Source organism: Mercenaria mercenaria, chromosome 3, assembly GCF_021730395.1.
Source record: "Mercenaria mercenaria strain notata chromosome 3, MADL_Memer_1, whole genome shotgun sequence".
NCBI lineage: Eukaryota > Metazoa > Mollusca > Bivalvia > Venerida > Veneridae > Mercenaria > Mercenaria mercenaria.
The window spans coordinates 7,381,148-7,406,946 of NC_069363.1; the positions used below are offsets into that span (position 1 = coordinate 7,381,148).

At 38.0% G+C, this 25,799-nt stretch overlaps 1 protein-coding gene across 3 annotated transcripts in view; it reads left to right on the forward strand.

Moving 5' to 3' along the window:
• Positions 1 to 25,799, forward strand: part of LOC123525931 (glycogen debranching enzyme-like) — a 101,192-nt gene that overhangs the window by 42,110 nt on the left and 33,283 nt on the right. For all 3 annotated transcript variants that reach the window (XM_053537817.1, XM_053537814.1, XM_053537816.1), the window contains exons 9-12: positions 1,074 to 1,261; positions 7,863 to 7,986; positions 10,985 to 11,148; positions 14,357 to 14,458. In XM_053537817.1, the coding sequence (XP_053393792.1) occupies positions 1,074 to 1,261; positions 7,863 to 7,986; positions 10,985 to 11,148; positions 14,357 to 14,458 (578 nt within the window). The remainder of the gene's footprint in view (positions 1 to 1,073; positions 1,262 to 7,862; positions 7,987 to 10,984; positions 11,149 to 14,356; positions 14,459 to 25,799) is intronic.

The following is a 25,799-nucleotide window of genomic DNA, read 5'->3' on the forward strand; positions in this document are numbered from 1 at the left end:
TAACTTGGCATGAATGTGTACCACAGTAAGACGACGTGTCGCTCGCAAGACCCAGGTCCGTAGCTCAAAGGTCAAGGTCACACTTAGGCGTTAAAGGTCATTTTTCATGATAGTGCATTGATGGGCGTGTCCGGTCCATATCTTTGTCATTCATGCATGGATTTTAAAATAACTACGCATGAATGTGTGACTCAGTAAGACGACGTGTCGCGCGCAAGACCCAGCTCCGTAGGTCAAAGGTCCTAAACTCTAACATCGGCCATAACTACTCATTCAAAGTGCCATCGGGGGCATATGTCATCCTATGGAGACAGCTCTTGTTTTACTGCTGATGGATTTCATACTGAACTTGTGTTACTGTGAAATCATTTAATTTCATGGTTTTGGTCAAAACGGCAATTTTGTGAGGATATGAATTTGTGGATTTTAACTTTTGAAAATAATATGAATGGGAATTTTACTTGTTTGTTGAGATTAAATTTTGTGGACTGACTCAATCACGAAATCCATGAAAATTAGTCCCCCACAAATATTAATGATTTCACAGTATATTGTTCAGTTGGAAGTTTAGACTTCAGTTAATTAGAACATGGCAAGATTATACATCCCATAACAAGGGCATAGCACAAGTGAATTATTCAGCATGATGTCTGCCTTATTTATAATGTTTGAATTCATAAAAAGACTTATGTTATATATTATTTTGATTGTAAAGTAGCAGATCAAATGTAGCAGGTCTGTATTCTGATCACTGTAAGAATGTTGAGGTGAAGCCATGGTTAGTGTGTTTCATTTCATATAAACATGGCCACATGATCCATGAATTTAATGCAGGAATAAATATTAACCAGTATTATGTCCAAAAGTATGACTAGCAATAAGTTTATTAGTGGATAAAGACTAAACACATAGTCAGTTTACTTATATTCCAAAACTAAATGTTCATTAAAATTACCCAATCCATAGAGGTGGCGCAGCTTGCAATCCCAGTATACAGAAATAATTGTTGGTAGAGAAGATAGAACAATGTCATTCATTTGCATTAATTCTAGAGTTTTGTCTTCTGGTTTCAGGTTCGAATGTGTATCTTCGTAGAGAGTTGGTAGGATGGGGAGATAGTGCTAAGTTAAGGTATGGTAAGAAACCTGAGGATTGTCCGTATTTGTGGCAGAGAATGAAGGAGTACACTGAAATCACTGCAAGAATCTTCCATGGTGTTAGGTTAGACAACTGTCATAGCACACCTATACATGTTGCTGAGGTAATACTGTAATTACTAAAGTGACTGCTTTGGGATATTTTGGCTTGGTCTGATTTTGATGGTTTTACTTAAAAACATACAGATTTTAATTTTTCACCATTTAACATGTTTTACAGTTAACTTGTCTGTCTGGTTTAATTTTTGTAAATTCAGTTTTTTCCTTTCAATAGTGATGGAGAAGTTTGTCAATTATTAGCCATGTCTAGCCTTGGATTCCAGTGTGACAATTACATTTAGCAAATTGTCAGCCTTAGGAAATCCATTCTCCGACTGCAGTTACACCCGAAATAAATGGGTGATACTACACAGGATAAACCTCAATGTGCTGTATGATAATAAAATTTTAAGATATGCAATATCTTTGAAGACTAAATAGTTTTTAGCCAGTTTTAAATTCCATACTTCTAGTATCGAAAACTATGGGACGGACAAAGAGGGATCACTATACATTGATTTCTCTACTAGACTTAGGGAGAATACACATACACAATTCATGTGAACAATGTCTATGATCTGACTCTTGACAATCATATGACTGATTTCCACAGTGTGTCCCACAAGCACATATGTGTGCAACCAGAACCAACAAATAAACAAGATTTTAGTTGTTTGACATCCATACTTTTATTTAGGCTAGATAAGACCTTGTGGTGGAATATTGGCTGCAGACAGGGGCTAAATCCCAAAATTTTATACAGTCCCGGGGAGACAACTAACTGCCTTCCCTTAATGTTACACTGGCAAGTCAGTAACCCAGATTGGAAACCTTGGTGTCAGTCCCAACAGTTGCACACCCTAATGTGGACGGTTGTTAGCGGGCAGCCCGGATTACGTCTGACTCCTGAGCTACTGCGGTCCCGGATGTAACCCTGCCCTGGGCCTCCCCTCCATACATAGAGGTGGAGGGGGGTGCCAACGTTACCCTGGAGTGCGCCCCACCATAACACACAAAACTAATACACACAATGAACCAGCATGCCTTCAAGCAAAGCGCCTGTGAAAACAACAAAACATGAACTAAGAAACTGATCATGTACGGAAGGTCTTTCTTGCAGTTTTTTTCTGAATATCCTGGCTGAGTCGAGGACTTTACTAGAAAAGTTATGTTTATTTGTTTTAAGTTTGCATGTAACGAGAGTGCATTTGGCATAAAGTAGTAACAAATTCTGTCCACCTCCTACTTATGCTAGCCGTAAACAGCCTACGTGTATACGATCAACCAACTTATCAAACAGAAACGTGTATCACCAAGAAGAATGTATATATATACGAGTTCCTTCCATTTATCTTGAAGACTCGGCTATGTCTTGAGAAGCGACTGACTAGACAGACTCGGGTTGTGGCTAGGGGACCATTGTGGGCTAGCTCCAAGAAATCGCGACTCTTGGAAAAAAAGAGTCCCTGAAAAATAAGAAAAAACCAGCAGAAAATTGTTCCATAATGGGAGGGTGGGCGGGTGCATTCAATTGTTTAGCGCTTTTTTGGTTGTTCCAGCAAGTTCCCGGATTGTGATAATATTGCGCCTCCTTTGAAGAGTATCTACTGCATTGTTTAATTCCGTACCGTACCGTACCATTACCAAAAACGCACCAACCCACCCACTAAGTGATGTATTTAAGAAGGATTATCGAATACAAGATTCTAGATAATCCCTATTAAATTCCATACTTCTAGTATCGAAAACTATGGGACGGACAAAGAGGGATCACTATACATTGATTTCTCTACTAGACTTAGGGAGAAAACACATACACAGTTCATGTGAACAATGTCTATAATCTGACTCTTGACAATCATATGACTGATTTCCACAGTGTGTCCCACAAGCACATATGTGTGCAACCAGAACCAACAAATAAACAAGATTTTAATTGTTTGGCATCCATACTTTTATTTAGGCTAGATAAGACCTTGTGGCGGAATATTGGCTGCAGACGGGGGCTAAATCCCAAAATTTTATACAGTCCCGGGGAGACAACTAATTGCCTTCCCTTAATGGTACACTGGCAAGTCAGTAACCCAGGTTGGAAACCTTGGTGTCAGTCCCAACAGTTGCACACCCTGATGTGGAGGGTTGTTAGCGGGCAGCCCGGATTACATCTGACTCCTGAGCTACTGCGGTCCCGGATGTAACCCTGCCCTGGGCCTCCCTCCATACATAGAGGTGGAGGGGGGTGCCAACGTTACCCTGGAGTGCACCCCACCATAACACACAAAACTAATACACACAATGAACCTGCATGCCTTCAAGCAAGTCAGGCCAGGAGAAAGAGCCAGGCTGATGTACCCGTAACCCCCTTCTTCGTCTCCCCGGGCCGCCACAGAAAATGATATATTTTCCCCCACTATAAAATTTACAACAGAGATTAACAAATAAGGATAATAAGTATCATCATGCAAGCTATGAAGAATTAAGCCTTTAAAAATAGATAACTGTCCTTGTTTTATCATACAAAAATGTAGCTTAAGCCAGTATAATCACATGTTAACTGTACTATTTATTTAAAAAAAAATAAAGACATCAGTAGTGCATGGAATTGCCTTCAGATTTCCCCATGTGTTGATAATATCAGAAAATATCAGAAACTCAACCAGTGCCAATTAGCACTAAAAAGCAGGACGTTTTCGTTTTGGTATATTTCATGGACAAGGCATAAGTTATTGATGACTTCCCAGTCTAAAAAATTAGAAAAAGTGGAAACTCAACAGGTCACTCAACACGACAAAAATGAAAAACATCAGGCTTGGTTTGGTTGAGCCTGTTCATGGACGGTAATGGAAAAGGATGCTACCGTCCACACCCTGTAGCCCCGGGTTGAGCAGAACTCAGCATTTACGCATGTTACAAGTACCAAAAACAATTGAGACATCCGCAGATGTGTTCATATGGTGGTGTACATGAAACATTCAATGATACACCAAGCCTAGTACAGATATCCCAAAGTATGATATAAGATTACATTTTATCTTCAATGCAGTGTACAGAGTATGTATTTGCTGTCTGCTCCATCACTGTGAGGCTATGTCTGCGATTTTGATATATTTTTCGATCCTTTGAAACCTGCTTCCTAAGTAATCATAAACTGTATGATTTACATGGGAATTTAACACCAATTTTGCGAGTTCCTGAGTTAACCTTCCTCAGTAGTTGTTTTTCATAAGTAGCTGACAAACTTCTCACATGAATCTGGAGTTGGCGGTTGAATTACATCCATTGTATTTTTATAGGGTTAATCACCATTATTTAAGAAGGGTCAGCCCACCCTGAGAATGAGATCATGACCTTTCTGTTTATACTCAATACTCTGCCTGTTGAGCTAACTGGACAGAATACCATATTTCAAATTGGTAATTTTTGCATCACATTGATTTCACATTTGTATAAACAACAGATAATATTTGAATTGTTGAGAATTTGCACTTCCTGGTGGAGTAAATGATTCTTAATATTCGTAAGTGTTTTGAATTTGTGTGTCACTCTGTTTGCAATTATTAGCATAAATAAACCATTTCAAATAATACCTCAGTGCCTCCTCTGGGTTTTTCATACTTGTCGCCAACCTTTTCGCCAATTTGAAAAAGTTGGAGCCACTTTAGTGCCATTTTTGAGCCAAAGTTCTGAGCCACTTTTATTTCTCTTAGTTGGCTGTCATAGTGTGCATAGAGAAATAAAATATAGTAAATATTTTCATTAGGAATAATAACAACTTTTGAAGGTGTATTAGTTCATTGTAGAAGTAAATTCAATTTGTAGTTGGATACAAATGACACAAATAATTTCTTTAAGTTAGTTTAAGAATCATATCAATCCATGAATTACCAATATTCCAGGACTCATTTATTTTCGGAAAGGAAAATTCGGATTTTTTTCTATTTTAGAAGGTCGAGTTGAACACTCATGTAATGATTTTTAAGAAGCCATGGTAGCAAGTAATATCTTCCAGTTTCTGAACATTTTAAAGAAATTAATTTACCAGGTCCAGGATACAAATTGAGGTTGTTGTGTTTCTGTTTTCAGATTCATCGTTAAAATCTTTTATGAAAACTGAGGAATTACAAAATTATCTAATATATTTGCAAAAAGTAACAAATTAAATGTATCTTTCGTACTTATTAAAAATTCGTCAGTCATACAACACAGGAGTCTGAAATTCTACCAATAAGACCATAGAAGTCTATCTTTACAAAAAATACCCCCTATATAGGAGGTATTTTTTGTAAAGATAGACTTTTATGGTCTTATTGATAGAATTTCAGACTCCTGTGCATACAACTACATGCCACAAACATGTTGATCATTTTTGTAAAAATCACAACACATCAAGTAAACCGTGATTGGCATTAATTTTGGTGAATTCTCGGCAGAGTTCAAACATACAAGCTGGCAGATGTTTTGATTACTGATTAACCATCAGTTCACACATTATTACGCAATTATATTCTCAAAGTGTCAACTAACTTCAACAGTCGAATTGTCAAATACACCGCCTAGACTGGTTATCGATTTTATTCACTACCAGCACCTAGATAAACACGTGTATCAGGAACCAATTCTTGGGCGGCTTATATCACTACGGAAAAAAACAAATGATGAGAGAAAAAAACTATGCGCCACTTATTTTCGCCAGTTTACAAAATTTAGTGCCAAATTCTTAAAATTATCGCAAATGGCGACATTGGCGATCGACAGCGGAGACCCTGTACCTAGTATACAGTAACATTAGTAGTAGCAGTAGAATGGTTAGACAATACCTCTGTAGCACCTGTAGTAAGTCTGGATTTGGACCTATTAAAACTTCTGTTGTTATACCTTAGAGTATAAACTTTACATGTTAATCTGTTTTTAGCTCGACTTTTCGATGTCGCTGTTGGTTAAAGTTTTTGATAAAGTCAAATATATATGTTACTATCAAAGCTATTGACTTGAAACGTAAATATTCTTTAAAGTCTACACCAGGAGAAACAATCCCCATAACTCTGATTTGAATTTTGACACAGTTATGCCCCTTTTTAACTTAGATTTTTTTGGTTAAAGTTTTATAGTTATATAACGTCCAATATCTCTGTTACTTTCAAAGCAACTTAAAATAGTTATTAACTATCAAAGGCTACACCAGAAGAAACAATGCCCTTAACTCTCATTTGAATTTTGGCAGTTATGCCCCTTTTTAGCTCACCAGAGCACAAAGTGCTCAGGGTGAGCTATTGTGATCGCTCACCGTCCGGCGTCCAGCCGTCCACACTTTCCTTTAAACAACATCTCCTCCTAAACCAACAGGCCAATTTTGATGAAACTTCACAGTGATGTTCCTTGGATGGTCTTCTTTAAAAATTGTTCAAAGAATTGAATTCCATGCAGAACTGTGGTTGCCATGGCAACAGAAAGGAAAAACTTTAAAAATCTTCTTCTCAAAAATCAGAAGCCCTAGAGCTTAGATATTTGGTGTGAAGCATTGCCTATTGGACCTCTACCAAATTTGTTCAAATCATGACCCCGGGGTCAAAATTGACCCCGCCCTAGGGGTCACTTGATTTTACATAGGAAAATCTTAAAAATCTTCTTCTCAAAAACCAGAAGCCCTAGAGCTTAGATATTTGACATGTAGCATTGCCTAGAGGACCTCTACTAAAGTTGTTCAAATCATGACCCCGGGGTCAAAATTGACCCCGCCCCAGGGGTCACTTGATTTTACATAGGAAAATCTTCAAAAATTTTCTAAAAATAAACAGAAGGCCTAGAGCTTAGATATTTCACGTGTAGCATTGCCTAGTGGACCTCAACAAAATTTGTTCAAATCATGACCCCCAGGGTCAAAATTGACCCCGCCCCAGAGGTCACTTGATTTTACATATGAAAATCTTCAAAAAAATTCTAAAAATAAACCAGAAGGCCTACATCTTAGATATTTAACGTGTAGCATTGCCTAGTAGACTGCTACAAAATTTGTTCAAATCATGACCTCCGGGATCAAATTGACCCCGCCGAATGGGGTTACTTGATTGTATATAGAAAAATCTTCAAATTTTTCTAAAAATAAACCAGAAGGCCTACAGCTTAGATATTTGACTTGTAGCATTGCCTAATTGACCTCTACAAAATATGTTCAAATCATGACCCCCGGGGTCAAAATTGACCCCGGCACAGGGGTCACTTGATTTTGCAAATCTGGACCCCCCCAGGGTCAAATTTACCCAGCCCCAGGGGTTACTTGATTGTATATAGGGAAATCTTCATAAATTTGCTAAAAATAAACCAGAAGGCCTAGATCTTAGATATTTGATATGTTACATTGCCTAGTAAACTTCTACAAACTTTGTTCCATTCATGACCCCCGGGGTAAACTTGGCCCCGCCCCAGGGGTTACTTGATTGTACATCAGAAAATCTTCTAAAAAAATTTTAAAAATCATCAGTTTGACATTTGAAACATGTAGCTCATATTACTCTGGTGAGCGATCCAGGGTCATCATGACCCTCTTGTTAACTTGGAATTTTTAGGTTAAAGTTTTATATGCATTTTACTGGTAAAGGTCTAATTCAGATTCAAGCACTGAGAAAAGTCGAGCATGCTGTCTTACAGACAACTCTTGTTATGTTACAGTATATGCTTGATGCAGCACGAAAGATCCGTCCAGACTTGTATGTGATCGCAGAACTGTTCACTGGAGGAGAACATCTAGATAATATCTTCATAAATAGGCTTGGAATCAATTCACTTATCAGAGGTTTGTAACTGGATTTTGTAAACCATGCTAAAGTTAATACGCTATCTCCCTATTACTGTAACATCTTGCCTATACCTACCATAATTTGGTGTGTATTGGTTGCGGTAATGTATAGTATGCACCTAATTTCTGCTCTGGAAATGGTCAGAAAATTTAAGTTCCAGCGTATAAGTTGCTGTTAAATTTCGGATTTTTCCCAGCAATATTAGATTTTCGATACTTATGGTGGTGGCCATGTTGATGCCACGGACTGAATTATTAACAGAACCTGATTTGTGGAAAGCGTACAGCATTATTTTCGACCCCAAACCGTTTCGTACCAACGGTAGTGTCGGTAACTGACTTAAGTTTAAAAATATAAGATGTTTTATTTATTAGCCCACCATCATCAAATGGTGGGCTATTCATATCACTCTGTGTCTGTGGTCCGTCGTCCTTCCGTGCGTCCGTTAACAATTTCTCGTTATCGCATCTCCTCAGAAACTACTGGGGGGATTTTGACCAAACTTTGTCAGAATGATGTATTGGTACCCTGGTTATGTCCCCCTGAAAATCAGACTGGTTCAACAGTTTTTTAATGAGTTATGGCCTTTTGTTTGTTTGTATAATTTACATAGATTTATTTAGGGAAAAACTTTGAAAATCTTCTTGTCCAAAAACCACAGGGCCTAAAGCTTTAATATTTGGTATGTAGCATCATCTAGTGGTCCTCTACCAAGATTGTTCAAATTATTTCCCTGGGGTCAAATATGACCCCGCCCCAAGGGTCACATGGTTTACATAGACTTATATAGGGAAAAACTTTGAAAAACCTCTTGTCCAAAACCACAGGGCCTAGGGTTTTGATATTTTGTATGTGACATCATGTAGTGGTTCTCTACTAAGATTGTTCAAATTATTCCCCTAGGGTCAAATATGGCTCCGCCCTGGGGGTCACATGGTTTACATAGACTTATATAGGGAAAAACTTCGAAAATCTTCTTGTCCATAACCTACAACATTCAAATTTGGACCACATGTATAGTTTTGAGTGGCAAGATGAACCTTGACATGAGTTGACCTTGATCTTGACTTAGTGACCTACTTTCACATTTCTGTAGCTACAGCCTTCAAATTTGGACCACATGCATAGGTTTGTGTACCAAAACAAACTTTGACCTTGACATTGACCTAGTGACCTACTTTCACATTTTTGAAGGTACAGGCTTCAAATTTGGACCACATGCATAGTTTCGTGTTCCGAAATGAAATTTGACCTTGATTTTGACCTAGTGACCTACTTTCGCATTTCTCAAGCTGCAATCTTCGAATTTGGACCACGTGCATAGTTTTGTATTTATCAAAATGAACTTTGACCTTGAGATTGACCTAGTGACCTACTTTCACATTTCTTAAGCTACAGGCTTCAAATTTGGACCACATGCATAGTTTTGTGTTCTGAATTGAAATTTGACATTGATGTTTACCTAGTACCTACTTTCACATTTCTCAAGCTACAGCCTTCAAATTTGAAGCATACATAGTTTTGTGTACCACAATTCATGAACATTGACCTTGAAATTGATGTATTGACATACTTTCACATTTCTTAAGCTACAGCATTCAAATTTGGACCACATGCACAGTGTTGTGTACCGAAATGAAATTTGACCTTGAGCTAGTCTTGAAATTTGGAATATTCAAAACTGGCTCATTAGTGGGTGATCTCTTGTTTTAAGTATACTTTAAAAAACATTTAGACAATTAATCAGGCAAATTTCTTTCGAAATATCTGTGTGGCCCTGCAGTCGGCTTGTGTTTACATTCTGTAATTATGCGGTTAAAGTGTGAATTGTTTGCACAGCAATTATAACACCTTACCGCATTAAGTAATCAACTGCGTTCCTTTGATTCTGACTGCAAAAAAATAACAAAATATCTTTTTTGGGGGGTTGGGGGGGGGGGGGTTATTTTTATGTAAAAATAAAAAAAAATAAAAAAAAATTATCTTTCAAGTTTTTATTATGCTTCGAACAAAGTTCGGAATGGAGGATGGATCTGTCCGGATTTTATCCAACCCGGTGCATATGTAAAGTACCTGTCAATGGTGTTCAGTAAAATGAAAGTAGATACAAATATAATTCAAACTGCAAATACGGCTTTGAATTGTAGTCATTCGTAATTTTAAAGGTCTGTACGGGATATTTACAATATACTTAATTGAAAATAATCGCTATTCCTTGAAACGCTGCCAAAATTGATATTTTTTACCATTTTGTTCGTAAAAGATGCACCTAATTTTAAGACTGCCATGGCTGGAAAATTGGCCCGCAAATAAATCTGCTGACAATATTCTGTTGTACAAGTCGCAAGAACTTTTTCAGGCAGCAAAATGATTTTAAAAAGTGCGACCTATACGTCCCAAAATAAGGTAGTCAATCAGTTATCTGAGATTTTTGTATGTACAAATTATATAATGAAGCAGGATATACATGAAACCAGTTATGCAGTATGAAATCTTATACAAAAATGAAATGACAGTAGACAGTAAGCATTATTTTCATGTACTGTCTTACTTACAAATGGGGGTAAAAGGATGAATACGATTTATAATAAGGAGGAAATTACGGGATATGTCTTTCCAAAATGGAGGGATCGATTTTGTGTCAGTCACATAGCGATGTAGACAAGCTCACTTTTGTTTCTTTAATACACAGGAGATTAGCCAAACTGTGGTAATACCTTGATTACTTGTACGCATGATATTATTATATTGAAATTCCCAAATGTTTAGCATTAATATCAGTTATATTAGGAAAATTAGAATGTGCAGAGATTAATTATACCAACATAAAATATAGTTGGATTTGAACAAAATTGTCAATGGAGGCCTGTTTTCAAGCCAGATTGAACAAGGTTATGAAACAAATAATGACAACAGTTTTCTACAATACAGTAGAGTATTTTATTGACACTTGTGTAAGTGATGTCTATAAAAACTATTTATGATGTATTATAGAGGCTATGAGTGCCAAAAGCAGTTTCAAACTTGGTGGTTTGATACACCGATATGGAGGTCAGCCAGTGGGTGCTTTCATCCAGCCACGTATGAAACCCCTTGTTAAAAGTATGGCACATGCTGTTTTGTATGATCAAACTCATGATAACCCGTCTCCTATCAAGGTAAGTGTAGATAGATCCTAGGCATGTTTCATACTTAATGAAGGAAATTTTTAAGAATATTTTTGGTAAAAACCAGTGTGAATTTGCAAAATTTAATTTGTGGTTAAAAATCTTTTGACGTACAGTTTCATAGAATGTTGTTTTTGTAACACCATTTTCGAATTAATGGGACATATTATGGAATGGTATTATCTGTCTGTCAACTTTTTTTCCATTTCCAAACTTTTTTAAGTCAAACTGTGTGGTAACTACAGGTTTCATACTTTACATGATAATTAAGCATCTTTTATTAGCTCACCTGTCACATAGTGACAAGGTGAGCTTTTGTGGTCACCCTTCGTCAGTCGTCAGTCCGTGCGTGCGTCAACAATTTCTTGTCTGCACGATAGTGGTTTCATTTATGATTTTATTTTAACCAAACTTGCACACAACTTGTATCACCGTAAGATCACGGTTCCTTTATTGAACTGGCCAGATTCCATTATGGGTTCCAGAGTTATGGCCCCTGAAAGGGCCAAAATTAGCTATTTTGACCTTGTCTGCACAATAGCAGCTTTATTTATGATTTGATTTTTACCAAACTTGCACACAACTTGTATCACCATAAGATCTCGGTTCCTTTCTTGAACCGGCCAGATCCCATTATGAGTTCCAGCGTTATGGCCCCTGAAAGGGCCAAAATTAGCTATTTTGACCTTGTCTGCACAATAGCAGCTTCATTTATGATTTGATTTAAACCAAACTTGCACACAACTTGTATCACCACAAGATCTTGCTTCCTTTCTTCAACTGGCCAGATTCCATTGTGGGTTCCAAAGTTATGGCCCCTGAAAGGTCCAAAATTGGCTATTTTGGCTTTTGCAGCCATATAGAGACTTCATTTATGGTTTTATTTGATACAAACTTCCAAAATATCTTCAACAACAATAAATCTTGGATTCCATGACAAATCAGATCCAATCATAGGTTCCAGTTATTTTATATCTGATTACCTCCCCTGATTGTAATCATAATGGATTTATATCAGTAAGTACTTACAGGACTTATTTGAAATTTCATTATTGTTATTAGTTGGACTGAGACAATCAGGGTAGATAACTGTGGACTGATTTTATGTCAAATTACCTCCCTTTATTTCAAATTAAAATTGTTATATCTCCATAACTAATGAAGATACTGATCTGAAATTTCATTTATGTCAACAGATTTATTTGGTAGATCCTTCTTTTGTCCACTTACAATATTTTTTTTTTATTACTTCCCTTTTACATTACTATAAATAACTTATTTTTAGTAACTTTTTTATTATTGGCCGTAGGGAAAACACGAGACCAGTTGTCTGTGGTACAACATCGATAGTACCTCCAATTTTTAGGTGTATTTTAACATATCTATACCTTGTAAGATTTTTTTTTGGGGTTAAATTTCTTCCCATTGTTGTTCCTGTCCTTTGGACTTAGATATTTTTTCTGAGGACCTTCTTGTCCTCAAGTGTAATGATAACAGGTGAGCGATATAGGGCCATCATGGCCCTCTTGTTGTATTAGGGGTCAATAAATAAAAGGTCATGGTCATAGTGACCTGAAGACTGAAAATGGTTTCAGGACTCACAAGTCATAAAGTATAACAGCTATAGCTTTCAAACTTACACAGTAACCAAGTACCACTAAAATGAGATCCCTATTGTATTTTGGGTCAGTAGCTAAAGGGGACTCGACATAACTTCTGGAAATTGTTTTGTTTTGGGACTCTTAGTCAGATGTATAATAGGTACAGTATTGAAACTTTTACATCATGACTAAGCACTAGAAATAGTATTAATTAAATGTTCCATATATGACCCATTACCAAATACTTTCTGATCATTATGTTCCTTTAAAAAATATGGCTAACAGGGAGCTGGGCTAGTTTACCCTATATGGCCATATGGTGAAAATGCAAGTTTGATGTTCAGTATTTCGTGGTTGATCCTCTACTAAATTCCCTCATGTTTTTCTGATTTGTCTAAAGATATGGCCACAAGGAACCACCTGCCAAATTTTAAATGAATTTCATGGCACTATTCTTTAGTTGTCCCTCTACCAAATTTCTTCAAATCATTCTGTTTCATAAAAAGCGTGTTTGGCAGGGAGTGGGTTAGTGTTCCCTATTTGGCTATATAGAAAGCATTGAAAATCTTCTCTTCTGAAACCACTGTCTCTATTTCAATACAATTTTACAGCAATGTTCTTTGGGTAACTATGGCCATCAGAGATTGGGGTTAGTTTTCTCTATATGGCTGTATAGAAAAATTTGAAAATCTTCTCTTCAGAAACCACTGGCCTGATTTCTAAATAATTTCACAGAACTTGCGCTTAACCAAAAATCCTTAAAATTGTCATGATTGTCAGAAAACATGGCCACCAGGGGGCAGGGCTAGTTATCTCTATATGGCTTTATGGAAAATTTAAAAAATCTTCTCTGAAATGGCTTGTCTGATTTCAAGACAATTTTACACAAATGATCCTTGGATGATCCTGTATCTCTACCAAAGTGCTTCATATCATTCCCCTTCATTGAAAATCATCCACAAGGGGACAGGGCAGTATGTTTTTGGGGGGACCCTCCCTCGAGATTATTCAGGTTTGTTTGATCCTCATAGTACATTGCCTTATGACCTAAAAAGAGGAAAGTATTCCGATGTCATTGTGTCTTTAACTACTGGTCCAATTTGAAAATATTCAAGGAATATTTCTTCAATGACTCTATCCCATCTGTTAAAATTATTCCAGTTTGTCAAAAATTTCCTACATATATATTATAGTTCTTTATGTATGAAGTAGAAACATTAAAACACTTCCTGTCAGTTGCCCAATTTCAGACTGATTTCATGTGTGATTTTTTTTCCGGAAGTGTTTAACCAGCTGTGAATTAAAGATGGGACATCTTTGGGTCATCGTGCTCCTCTTGTTTCAAGATGGTTCAAATGGTTCTACTTGACTGCACTTAGGGGCAGCCAAATCAGTATATAGAAAAGCCTTTGAATGACTTCGCTCATAAACCATTTAAGGGTAGATGTCCACCATAATTGGTGAGAAACAGGGTGGGAGCAACTTAGGCCCATTTTAGGCCCTAAGGTTTTACTGTTTTTCTGAGGACTGCAAATTGTCTCATAAAAGCATAGCTTACTTTGTTGAAACATCTTGAATTTTTCTGTGTTACATTGCAGACAAAATCAGCATATGATATGTTACCAACAGCAGCTCTAGTGTCCATGGCATGCTGTGCTACAGGAAGTAACAGAGGCTATGATCAAATGGTACCACACCATGTAAGTTGAATAATGTTTACTTCTTATGTTCCTTCAAAATGATGGAGGTGGGGGTGCATGTTGCATATAGACTTACCCTTGTTTGCCTGTTATCTACTTGCCAAAAGTGGTGTGTTTCATGTTTATCATTTAATCTACATAGAACTTGTTAATTCCCTATGATGTTGAAATATGCATTGGAAAGGAATTCTTAAAGGGCATAGTTTTCTGTATTTTTAGCTCACCTGTCACATAGTGACAAGGTGAGCTTTTGTGATCACCCGTCGTCCGCCGTCAGTCCGTCCGTGCGTCAACAATTTCTTGTCTGCACAATAGTGGTTTCATTTATGATTTTATTTTAACCAAACTTGCACACAACTTGTATCACCATAAGATCTCGGTTCCTTTTTTGAACTGGCCAGATTCCATTATGGGTTCCAGAGTTATGGCCCCTGAAAGGGCCAAAATCAGCTATTTTGACCTTGTCTACACAATAGCAGCTTTATTATGTCTCCCCCAGGAGACATATTGTTTTTGCCCTGTCCGTCCGTCCGTCTGTCCGTCCGTCCGTACGTCACACTTCATTTCCGAGCAATAACTGGAGAACCATTTTACCTAGAACCTTCAAACTTCATAGGGTTATAGGGCTGCTGGAGTAGACGAACCCTATTGTTTTTGGGGTCACTCCGTCAAAGGTCAAGGTCACAGGGGCCCGAACATTAAAAAACCATTTCTGATCAATAACTAGAGAACCACTTGACCCAGAATGTTAAAACTTCATAGGATGATTGTACATGCAAAGTAGATGACCCCTATCGATTTTGGGGTCACTCAATTAAGGTCAAGGTCACAGGGGCCCGAACATTGAAAACCATTTCCGGTCAATAACTTGAGAACCACTTGACCCAGAATGTTGAAACTTCATAGGATGATTGGTCATGAAAAGTAGATTACCCCTGTCGATTTTGGGGTCACTCTGTCAGAGGTCAAGGTCACAGGGGCCTGAACATGGAAAACCATTTCCGATCAATAACTAGAGAAGCACTTGATCCAGAATGTTGAAACTTCATAGGATGATTGGTCATGAAGAATAGATGACCCCTTTTGATTTTGGGGTCACTCTGTCAAAGGTCAAGGTCACAGGGGCCTGAACATGGAAAACCATTTCCGATCAATAACTAGAGAAGCACTTGATCCAGAATGTTGAAACTTCATAGGATGATTGTACATGCAAAGTAGATGATCCCTATCGATTTTGGGGTCACTCCATTAAAGGTCAAGGTCACAGGGGCCCGAACATTGAAAACCATTTCCGGTCAGTAACTTGAGAACCACTTGACCCAGAATGTTGAAACTTCATAGGATGATTGGTCATGAAGAGTAGATGACCCCTATTGATTTTGGGGTCACTCTGTCAAAGGTCAAGGTCACAGGGGCCTGAACATGGAAAACCATTTCCGATCAATAACTAGAGAACCACTTGACCCAGAATGTTAAAACTTCATAGGATGATTGTACATGCAGAGTAGATGACCCCTATCGATTTTGGGGTCACTCCATTAAAGGTCAAGGTCACAGGGGCCTGAATATTGAAAACCATTTCCGGTCAGTAACTTGAGAACCACTTGACACAGAATGTTGAAACTTCATAGGATGATTGGTCTTGAAGAGTAGATGACCCCTATTGATTTTGGGGTCACTCTGTCAAAGGTCAAGGTCACAGGGGCTTGAACATGGAAAACCATTTCCGATCAATAACTAGAGAACCACTTGACCCAGAATGTTGAAACTTCATAGGATGATTGTACATGCAAAGTAGATGACCCCTATCAATTTTGGGGTCACTCCATTAAAGGTCAAGGTCACAGAGGCCTGAACATTGAAAACCATTTCCGGTCAGTAACTTGAGAACCACTTGACCCAGAATGTTGAAAGTTAATAGGATGATTAGTCATGCAGAGTAGATGACCCCTAACGATTTTGGGGTCACTCTGTGAAAGGTCAAGGTCACAGGGGCCTGAACATTGAAAACCATTTCCGGTCAGTAACTTGAGAACCACTTGACCCAGAATGATGAAATTTCATAGGATGATTGGTCATACAGAGTAGATGACCCCTAATGATTTTCGGGTCACTCTGTTAAAGGTCAAGGCCACAGGGGCCTGAACATGCAAAACTATTTCAATCATAACTTGAGAACCTCTCGACCCAGAATGTTGAAACTTCATAGATAATTGTTCATGCACAGTAAATGACCCCTATTTTTTGGGGTCACTCGGTTAAAGGTCAAGGTCACAGGGGCCTGAACATTGATAACCAGTTCCGATCAATACTTGAGAACCACTTGACCCAGAATGTTGAAACTTCATAGGATGATTGAACATGCAGAGTAGATGACCCCTATTGATTTTGGGGTCAGTCTATTAAAGGTCAAGGCACAGTGGCCTGTTCATGTAAAATCATTTTTTGGAAATAACTTGAGAACCACTTGACCTACAATGTTGAAACTTAATAGGATGATTGGACTTGCAGAGTAGATGACCCCTATTTATTTTGAGGTCACTTGATCAAAGGTCAAGGTCACAGAAGCCTGAACAGTGACTTGAGAACTACTAGGCCAAGTGTTGAAATTTAGCGGGATGATTGGACATGCCAAGTAGATGATCCCTACTGCAGCCAACCATCAGTGTCTCTTTGACTTTTGCCCTGACCCCTATTGACTTCTTGCCTATAGGACTCTGGAAGTCGTACAGCTGAATGATACCATTCACAACTTGACACTAAGATTGTCTTTTGAACGCAGATTCTTGATTAGTTATGGTAGCCAATGCTTATGTAATCATTTTGATTTAAACACTTGACACAATGAACTAAAGATTTGGTCTTCATGGACATTATGGGTCAGTACAAAGGCAAAAGCTATGACTGCTCACAAGATTTATTAGCATGATTGGAATAATCAAGACCTTGCACAACATTCGTGTTCTCATATTGATTTTGCTCTGACCCCAATTAACTTGTTCCTTATGGCTTGAATGGGCAGAATCGCTTTTATGCTGACAAAGCATTATTTATGATTGATTTTACCAACTGCACACAACTTGTATCACCATAAGACTTGGTTCCTTCTTAAACTGGCCAGATTCCTTTATGAGTTCCAGAGTTATGGCCCCTGAAAGGGCCGGAATTAGCTATTTTGACCTGATGTCTGCACAATAGCAGCTTCATTTATGATTTATTTTAACCAAACTTGCACACAACTTGTATCACTATAAGATCTTGGTTCCTTTCTGAACTGGCAGATTCCATTATGGTTCCAGAGTTATGGCCCCTGAAAGGGCCAATTAGCTATTTTGACCTTGTCTCTCAATAGCACATTCATTATGATTTGAATTTAATCAAACTTGCACAAAACTTGTTGTTCATAAGATCTCAGTTCCATTGTAACCGGCCAGATCCATAATGGGTTCCAAGTTATGGCCCCTGAAATGGGCCAAAATCAGCTATTTTGACCTTGTCAGCACAATAGCAGCTTTATTATGTCTCCCCCAGGAGACATATTGTTTTTGCCCTGTCCGTTCGTCCGTCCTTCCGTCCGTACGTACGTCACACTTCATTTCCGAGCAATAACTGGAGAACCATTTGACCTAGAACCTTCAAACTTCATAGGGTTGTAGGGCTGCTTGAGTAGACGACCCCTATTGTTTTTGGGGTCACTCCATCAAAGGTCAAGGTCACAGGGGCCTGAACATTGAAAACCATTTCCGATCAATAACTAGAGAACCACTTGACCCAGAATGTTGAAACTTCATAGGATGATTGGTCATGAAGGACATGACCCCTATTGATTTTGATGCTCATTTGTTAAAGGTCAAGGTCATCAGGGGCCTGAACATTGAAAACCATTTCTGATCAATAACTTGAGAACCACTTGACCCAGAATGTTGAAACTTCATAGTGAATTGTTAACATCAAAGTAGTAGACCCTGTCGATTTTGGGGTCACTCCATTAAAGGTCAAGGTCACAGGGGCCTGAACATTGAAAACCACTTGACCCAGAATGTTGAAACTTCATAGGATGATTGGTCATGAAGAGGACATGACCCCTATTGATTTTGGGGTCACTCCGTCAAAGGTCAAGGTCACAGGGGCCTGAACATTGAAAACCATTTCTGATCAATAACAAGAGAACCACTTGACCCAGAATGTTGAAACTTCATAGGATGATTGTACACGCAAAGTAGATGACCCCTGTCGATTTAGGGGTCACTCCATTAAAGGTCAAGGTCACAGGGGCCTGAACATTGAAAACCATTTCCGGTCAGTAACTAGAGAACCACTTGACCCAGAATGTTGAAACTTAATAGCATGATTGGTCATAAAGAGTAGATGACCCCTAAAGATTTTGGGGTCACTCTGTGAAAGGTCAAGGTCACAGGGGCCCGAACATTGAAAACCATTTCCGGTCAATAACTTGAGAACCACTTGACCCAGAATGATGAAACTTCATAGGATGATTGGTCATGCAGAGTAGATGAACCCTAACGATTTTAGGGTCACTCTGTTAAAGGTCAAGGCCACAGGGGCCTGAACATGGAAAACCATTTCCAATCAATAACTTGAGAACCTCTCGACCCAGAATGTTGAAACTTCATAGGATGATTGTTCATGCAGAGTAAATGACCCTTTTTGTTTTTGGGGTCACTCCGTTAAAGGTCAAGGTCACAGGGGCCTGAACATTGATAACCAGTTCCGATCAATAACTTGAGAACCACTTGACCCAGAATGTTGAAACTTCATAGGATGATTGAACATGCAGAGTAGATGACCCCTATTGATTTTGGGGTCAGTCTAATAAAGGTCAAGGTCACAGTGGCCTGTTCATGTAAAATCATTTTTTGGAAATAACTTGAGAACCACTTGACCTACAATGTTGAAACTTAATAGGATGATTGGACATGCAGAGTAGATGACCCCTATTTATTTTGAGGTCACTTGATCAAAGGTCAAGGTCACAGAAGCCTTAACAGTGACTTGAGAACCACTAGGCCACTAGTGTTAAAATTTAGACTGGATGACTGGACATGCCAAGAAGATGATCCCTGTTGCAGCCAACCATCAGTGTCTCTTTGACTTTTGCTCCTGACCCCTATTGACTTCGTGCCTATAGGACTTTGCATTGGGGGAGACGTGCGCTTTTTTACAAAAGCATTTTCTAGTTTATGACTTGATTTTTACCAAACTTGCACACAACTTGTATCACCATAAGATCTTGGTTCCTTTCTTGAACTGGCCAGATTCCTTTATGGGTTCCAGAGTTATGGCCCCTGAAAGGGCCAGAATTAGCTATTTTGACCTTGTCTGCACAATAGCAGCTTCATTTATGATTTTATTTTAACCAAACTTGCACACAACTTGTATCACTATAAGATCTTGGTTCCTTTCTTGAACTGGCTAGATTCCATTATGGGTTCCAGAGTTATGGCCCCTGAAAGGGCCAGAATTAGCTATTTTGACCTTGTCTACACAATAGCAGCTTCATTTATGATTTGAATTTAATCAAACTTGCACAAAACTTGTGTTGCCATAAGATCTCAGTTCCTTTATTTTACCGGCCAGATCCCATTATAGCTAGGAATTAGCTATTTTGACCTTGTCTGCACAATAGCAGCTTCATTTATGATTTTATTTTAACCAAACTTGCACACAACTTGTATCACCACAAGATCTTGGTTCCTTTCCTGAACTGGCCAGATTCCATCATGGGTTCCAGAGTTATGGCCCCTTAAAGGTCCAAGATTGGCTACTTTGGCTTTTGCAGCCATATAGAGACTTCATTTATGGTTTTATTTGATACAAACTTCCAAAATATCTTCAACAACAATAAATCTTGGATTCCATGACAAATCAGATCCAATCGTAGGTTCCAGAGTTATTTTATATCTGATTACCTCCCCTGATTGTAGTCAAAATGGATTTATATCAGTAAGTACTTATAGAATTTATTTGAAATTTCATTATTGTCATAAGTTGGACTGAGCCAGTCAGGGTAGATAACTATGGACTGACTTTATGTCAAATTACCTCCCTTTATTTCAAATTAAAATGGGTATATCTCTGTAACTAATGAAGATACTGATCTGAAATTTCATTTATGTCAACAAATTTATTTGGCAGATCCTTCTTTTGTTCACTTACAATAATTTTCTTTTTAATTACTTCCCTTTTACATTACTATAAATAGCTTATTTTTAGTAACTTTTTAGCTCACCTGTCACAAAGTGACAAGGTGAGCTTTTGTGATCGCGCGGTGTCCGTCGTCCGTCAGTCCGTGCGTCAGTCCGTAAACTTTTGCTTGTGACCACTCTAGAGGTCACATTTTTCATGGGATCTTTATGAAAGTTGGTCAGAATGTTCACCTTGATGATATCTAGGTCAAGTTCGAAACTGGGTCACGTGCCGATAAAAACTAGGTCAGTAGGTCTAAAAATAGAAAAACCTTGTGACCTCTCTAGAGGCCATATATTTCACAAGATCTTCATGAAAATTGGTCAGAATGTTCACCTTGATGATATCTAGATCAAGTTCGAAACTAGGTCATGTGCCATCAAAAACTAGGTCAGTAGGTCTAAAAATAGAAAAACCTTGTGACCTCTCTAGAGACCATATATTTCACAAGATCTTCATGAAAATTGGTCAGAACGTTCACCTTGATGATATCTAGGTCAACTTCGAAACTGGGTCACGTGCAGTCAAAAACTAGGTCATAGGTCAAATAATAGAAAAACCTTGTGACCTCTCTAAAGGCCATATTTTTCATGGGATCTGTATGAAAGTTGGTCTGAATGTTCATCTTGATGATATCTAGGTCAGTTTCGAAACTGGGTCACGTGCGGTCAAAAACTAGGTCAGTAGGTCTAAAAATAGAAAAACTTTGTGACCTCTCTAGAGGCCATATATTTCATGAGATCTTCATGAAAGTGGGTCACGTGCTTTCAGAAACTATGTCAGTAGGTAAAATAATAGAAAAACCTTGTGACCTCTCTAGAGGCCATATTTTTCATGGGATCTGTATGAAAGTTGGTCTGAATGTTCATCTTGATGATATATAGGTCAGGTTCGAAAGAGGGTCACTTGCCTTCAAAAACTAGGTCAGTAGGTCAAATAATAGAAAAACCTTGTGACCTCTCTAAAGGCCATATTTATTATGGGATCTGTATGAAAGTTGGTCTGAATGTTCATCTTGATGATATCTAGGTCAGTTTCGAAACAGGGTCATGTGCGGCCAAAAACTAGGTCAGTAGGTCTAAATATAGAAAAACCTTGTGACCTCTCTAGAGGCCATACCTGTGAATGGATCTCCATAAAACTTGGTCAGAATGTTCATCTTGATGATATCTAGGTCAGGTTCGAAAGTGGGTCACGTGCCTTCAAAAAGTAGGTCAGTAGGTCAAATAATGAAAAAACTTTGTGACCTCTCTAGAGGCCATATTTTTCATGGGATCTGTATGAAAGTTGGTCTGAATGTTTATCTTGATGATATATAGGTCAAGTTTGAAACTGGGTCAACTGCGATCAAAAACTAGGTCAGTAGGTCTTGAAAAAGAAAAACCTTGTGACCTCTCTAGAGGCCATACCCTTAAATGGATCTTCATGAAAATTGGCCAGAATGTTCACCTTGATGATATCTAGGTCAAGTTTGTAACTGGGTCACGTGCCTTAAAAAACTAGGTCAGTAGGTCAAAAAATAAATAAAACCTTGTGACCTCTCTAGAGGCCATACTTTTCATGGGATCTGTATGAAAGTTGGTCTGAATGTTCATCTTGATGATATCTAGGTTAAGTTTGAAACTGGATCAACTGCGGTCAAAAACTAGGTCAGTAGGTCTAAAATTAGAAAAATCTTTTGACCTCTCTAGAGGCCATATTTTTCAATGGATCTTCATGAAAATTGATCTGAATGTTCACCTTGATGATCTCTAAGTCAGTTTCGAAACTGGGTCACATGCGGTCAAAAACTAGGCCAGTAGGTAAAAAAATAGAAAAACCTTGTGACCTCTCTAGAGGCCATATTTTTCATGAGATCTTCATGAAAATTAGGGAGAATGTTCACCTTGATGATATCTAGGTAAAGTTCAAAACAGGGTCACGTACCTTTGAAAACTAGGTCAATAGGTCAAATAGAAAAACCTTGTGACCTCTCTAGAGACCATATTTTTCAATGGATCTTCATGAAAATTGGTCAGAATTTTTATCTTGATAATATGTAGGTCAAGTTCAAAACTGGGTCACATGAGCTCAAAAACTAGGTCACTATGTCAAATAATAGAAAAAACGACGTCATACTCAAAACTGGGTCATGTGGGAAGAGGTGAGCGATTCAGGACCATCATGGTCCTCTTTGTTTATTATTGGCTGTAGGGAAAAAGCGTGACCACTTTTCTGTGGTACAACATGGATGGTACCTCCAATTTTTAGGTGTATTTTGACATATCTGTACCTTATTAGAATTGTTTTTTCTTTTTGGTTAAATTTCTTTCCTTTGTTGTTCCTGTCCTTTGGACTTAGATATTTTTTCTGAGGACCTTCTTGTCCTCAAGTGCAATGATAACAGGTGAGCGATATAGGGCCATCATGGCCCTCTTGTATTTTTAAATCACCTAAGCTTCAGGGTGAGCTGTTAGTGTAGGTGGATTGGCCAGGGTCAATCGCCTGAGTCATTCTGCATCAGCATCTTTACTAAAACATCTCCGCTGAAACTACTGGTGTTGGAATTAACACATAACTTGGTCTGGCACGGACCTCAGTCCAGTTTGTTCAGATGGTTCCACTTGACTATATAGGGGACTGCTAGAACTGAACAAACTTTTAAATGACTTCTTCCCATGAAACACTGGATTGATCTTCACAAAACTTGGTCAGAAGCAGTCTTTGATGGACTTCCTCAAATATGTTCAAAATGGTTCTGCTTGACTGCATTTAATGGCCACCGGAGCAAAAAATAGAGAAATCTTTAAACAACTTTGCTTGCTGGATGTTCGCCTAACTTGGTCAAAAGCCTTTACAAAAGTTTTCCCTTCACTGCCTCTTTCTTGCATGGGTCATGTCTGTCTTATTGCTAGTTGAATATTTTTCAGACTAAACAAAATTTTTACTTTTCGTAAAACTGTGTTATGACAAATCAAGATTAAAAGGTCAAAATCAGCTTAGCAAATCCTGGCCCCTCTTGTTGAACTAATATGGCTTAATCATACTTACATCCATGGCCAGTTTACATATTTTATCAAACAAATTATTTAAAAAAATTGAGAGAAGGTATTTTAGAAAAAAATGAATTAATAGGAATTTAGTTCGAATTCAATGATTTTGTAGAAAAATCTTTGTTTCTGTGAACCCCAACCCCCCAGTTTTGGAGGGGGATTAGTTAGGGGAACTTAAATTTGCCCTTGTCTGTCGGAATGTATATCAGAATTTGTGTGTTGTGCATATTTCAAAAAGTATTTGACCTAGAGTCATCAAACCTCATGGAATTGTTATTATCCCCTGCCGATGAAATCGGGAGGGGGTATTGAAATGGCGTTGTCCGTCCGTCACGTCCGTGCATGTGTGCGTGCGTCCGTCCGTCCACAGCCGTATCTCAGTAACTAGCTGGTAGAATTTCATGAAACTTGAAATAAACATGAACCAGCATACTGCGATGATGCCCGTCGAGTTTTTTTTTTTTGATTGGTCAATTTTCCATAGAGTTACTGCCCTTGATTTAATGAAAAATGCCCAAAAATGTCCGTCCGCAGCCATTTCTCAGTAACTATCATGTAGAATTTCATAAAACTTGAAATAAACATGCACCAACATACTGCGATGATGCCCGTCAAGTTGTTTTTTTTATTGGTCAATTTCTCTTAGAGTTATTGCCCTTGATTTAATGAAAAATCCACGTCTGCAGCAATTTCTCAGTAACAAGCTGGTAGAATTTAATGAAACTTGAAATAAATATAAACCAACATATTTCGATGATGCCTGTCATTTTTTTTTAATTGGTCAATTTTCCTTAGAGTTATTGCCCTTTAATTGTTTAAAAATCTACAGATTTGTACATAACAAACCAACCAATTGGTAGAATTTCATTAAACGTCTTTCATTCTTTTCCATGAACATTTATTATAAACATGTGAAGTTGTGTACCCACACCTGGTCACCACCTTGCCTTGGTCACACCACCTCCCACCCCTTGCCCCCCCCCCCCCCCCCCCCCCCCCCCCCACCCCAAAAAAAAGATAATATTTCATTCCTTTTTATTTATTTTTTTCAAACCTTCCATGAATATTTATCAACATTCAAAGTTGTACCATTCCCCCACCTCACTCCTCCACCCAGTCATGCCCACCACCCCAAGCATGCATCACCCCGGCCCCTCCCCCCCCCCCATTTTTTTTTTTTTTTTTTTTTTTCATTTTTAATTTCCCATCAATATTTATAATCAAATGAACCCTAACCCAGTCACCACCGCTGCCCCCCACCCCACCAAAAAATAGCATTCATTTTCTGTTAAATTGATTTTGACTAATGAAATTATTTGCCTCTTAGTAACATCCTTAACTTTTTGCCGGATATACTGTTTTGCCATTCCTCACCAAAAACCCTTTCGGCAGGGGATACCAATTCATCGAATTTGCTTGTTCATCATGTGAAGTTGTGCATGTGGGATTTTGTTTTGGATTTGCTCGTTTAGACCAGTGTTACGATCCTAGATGTATAAAGGGCCTAGTAAGTTGTTTTGCATGCATTTCGAAAAGTATTTGACTTAAGAGACAACACCTAATTTTTTCAAAACATAGATATAGAGTTAAAAAGCTTTGAAATCTCACAATGTCCATATGTTTCTGCAAAAAGATGTATTTATAATATTTTTATCAGAACTGCATAGTTACAAGCATTTATTATTTTTATTTAAAAGAAACTTTCGTGATCAAGAAATTGTAACTTTTTCTTAAACAAGTAAAGCAGAAACATCAAAGGCACATAATATATTGGATATTTTCTATTTGTATGTGTTTTGCTTTTCATTCAACAGTGATCTGAAATAGTCCAATACAGGTCAAGTACATTCTGTGACAGAATGCAAATACTGTATTTAAACCCTGGCAGAGACACATTTTTAAGACATTAGATACCTCATTTCTTGAATAATCTTGAAAAATGGACATAGAATGCATGTGGCTTAAGATCGGAAACGAGTTTGATAATCATACAATGGCAGTATTGCTGAAATCATAGTGTTATGGCCCTTGGTTTAGTAAAAATGCTATATTTTCACTTTAGAGTGTATGTATCAAAATATTAGGTAACCGACTTTAACAAA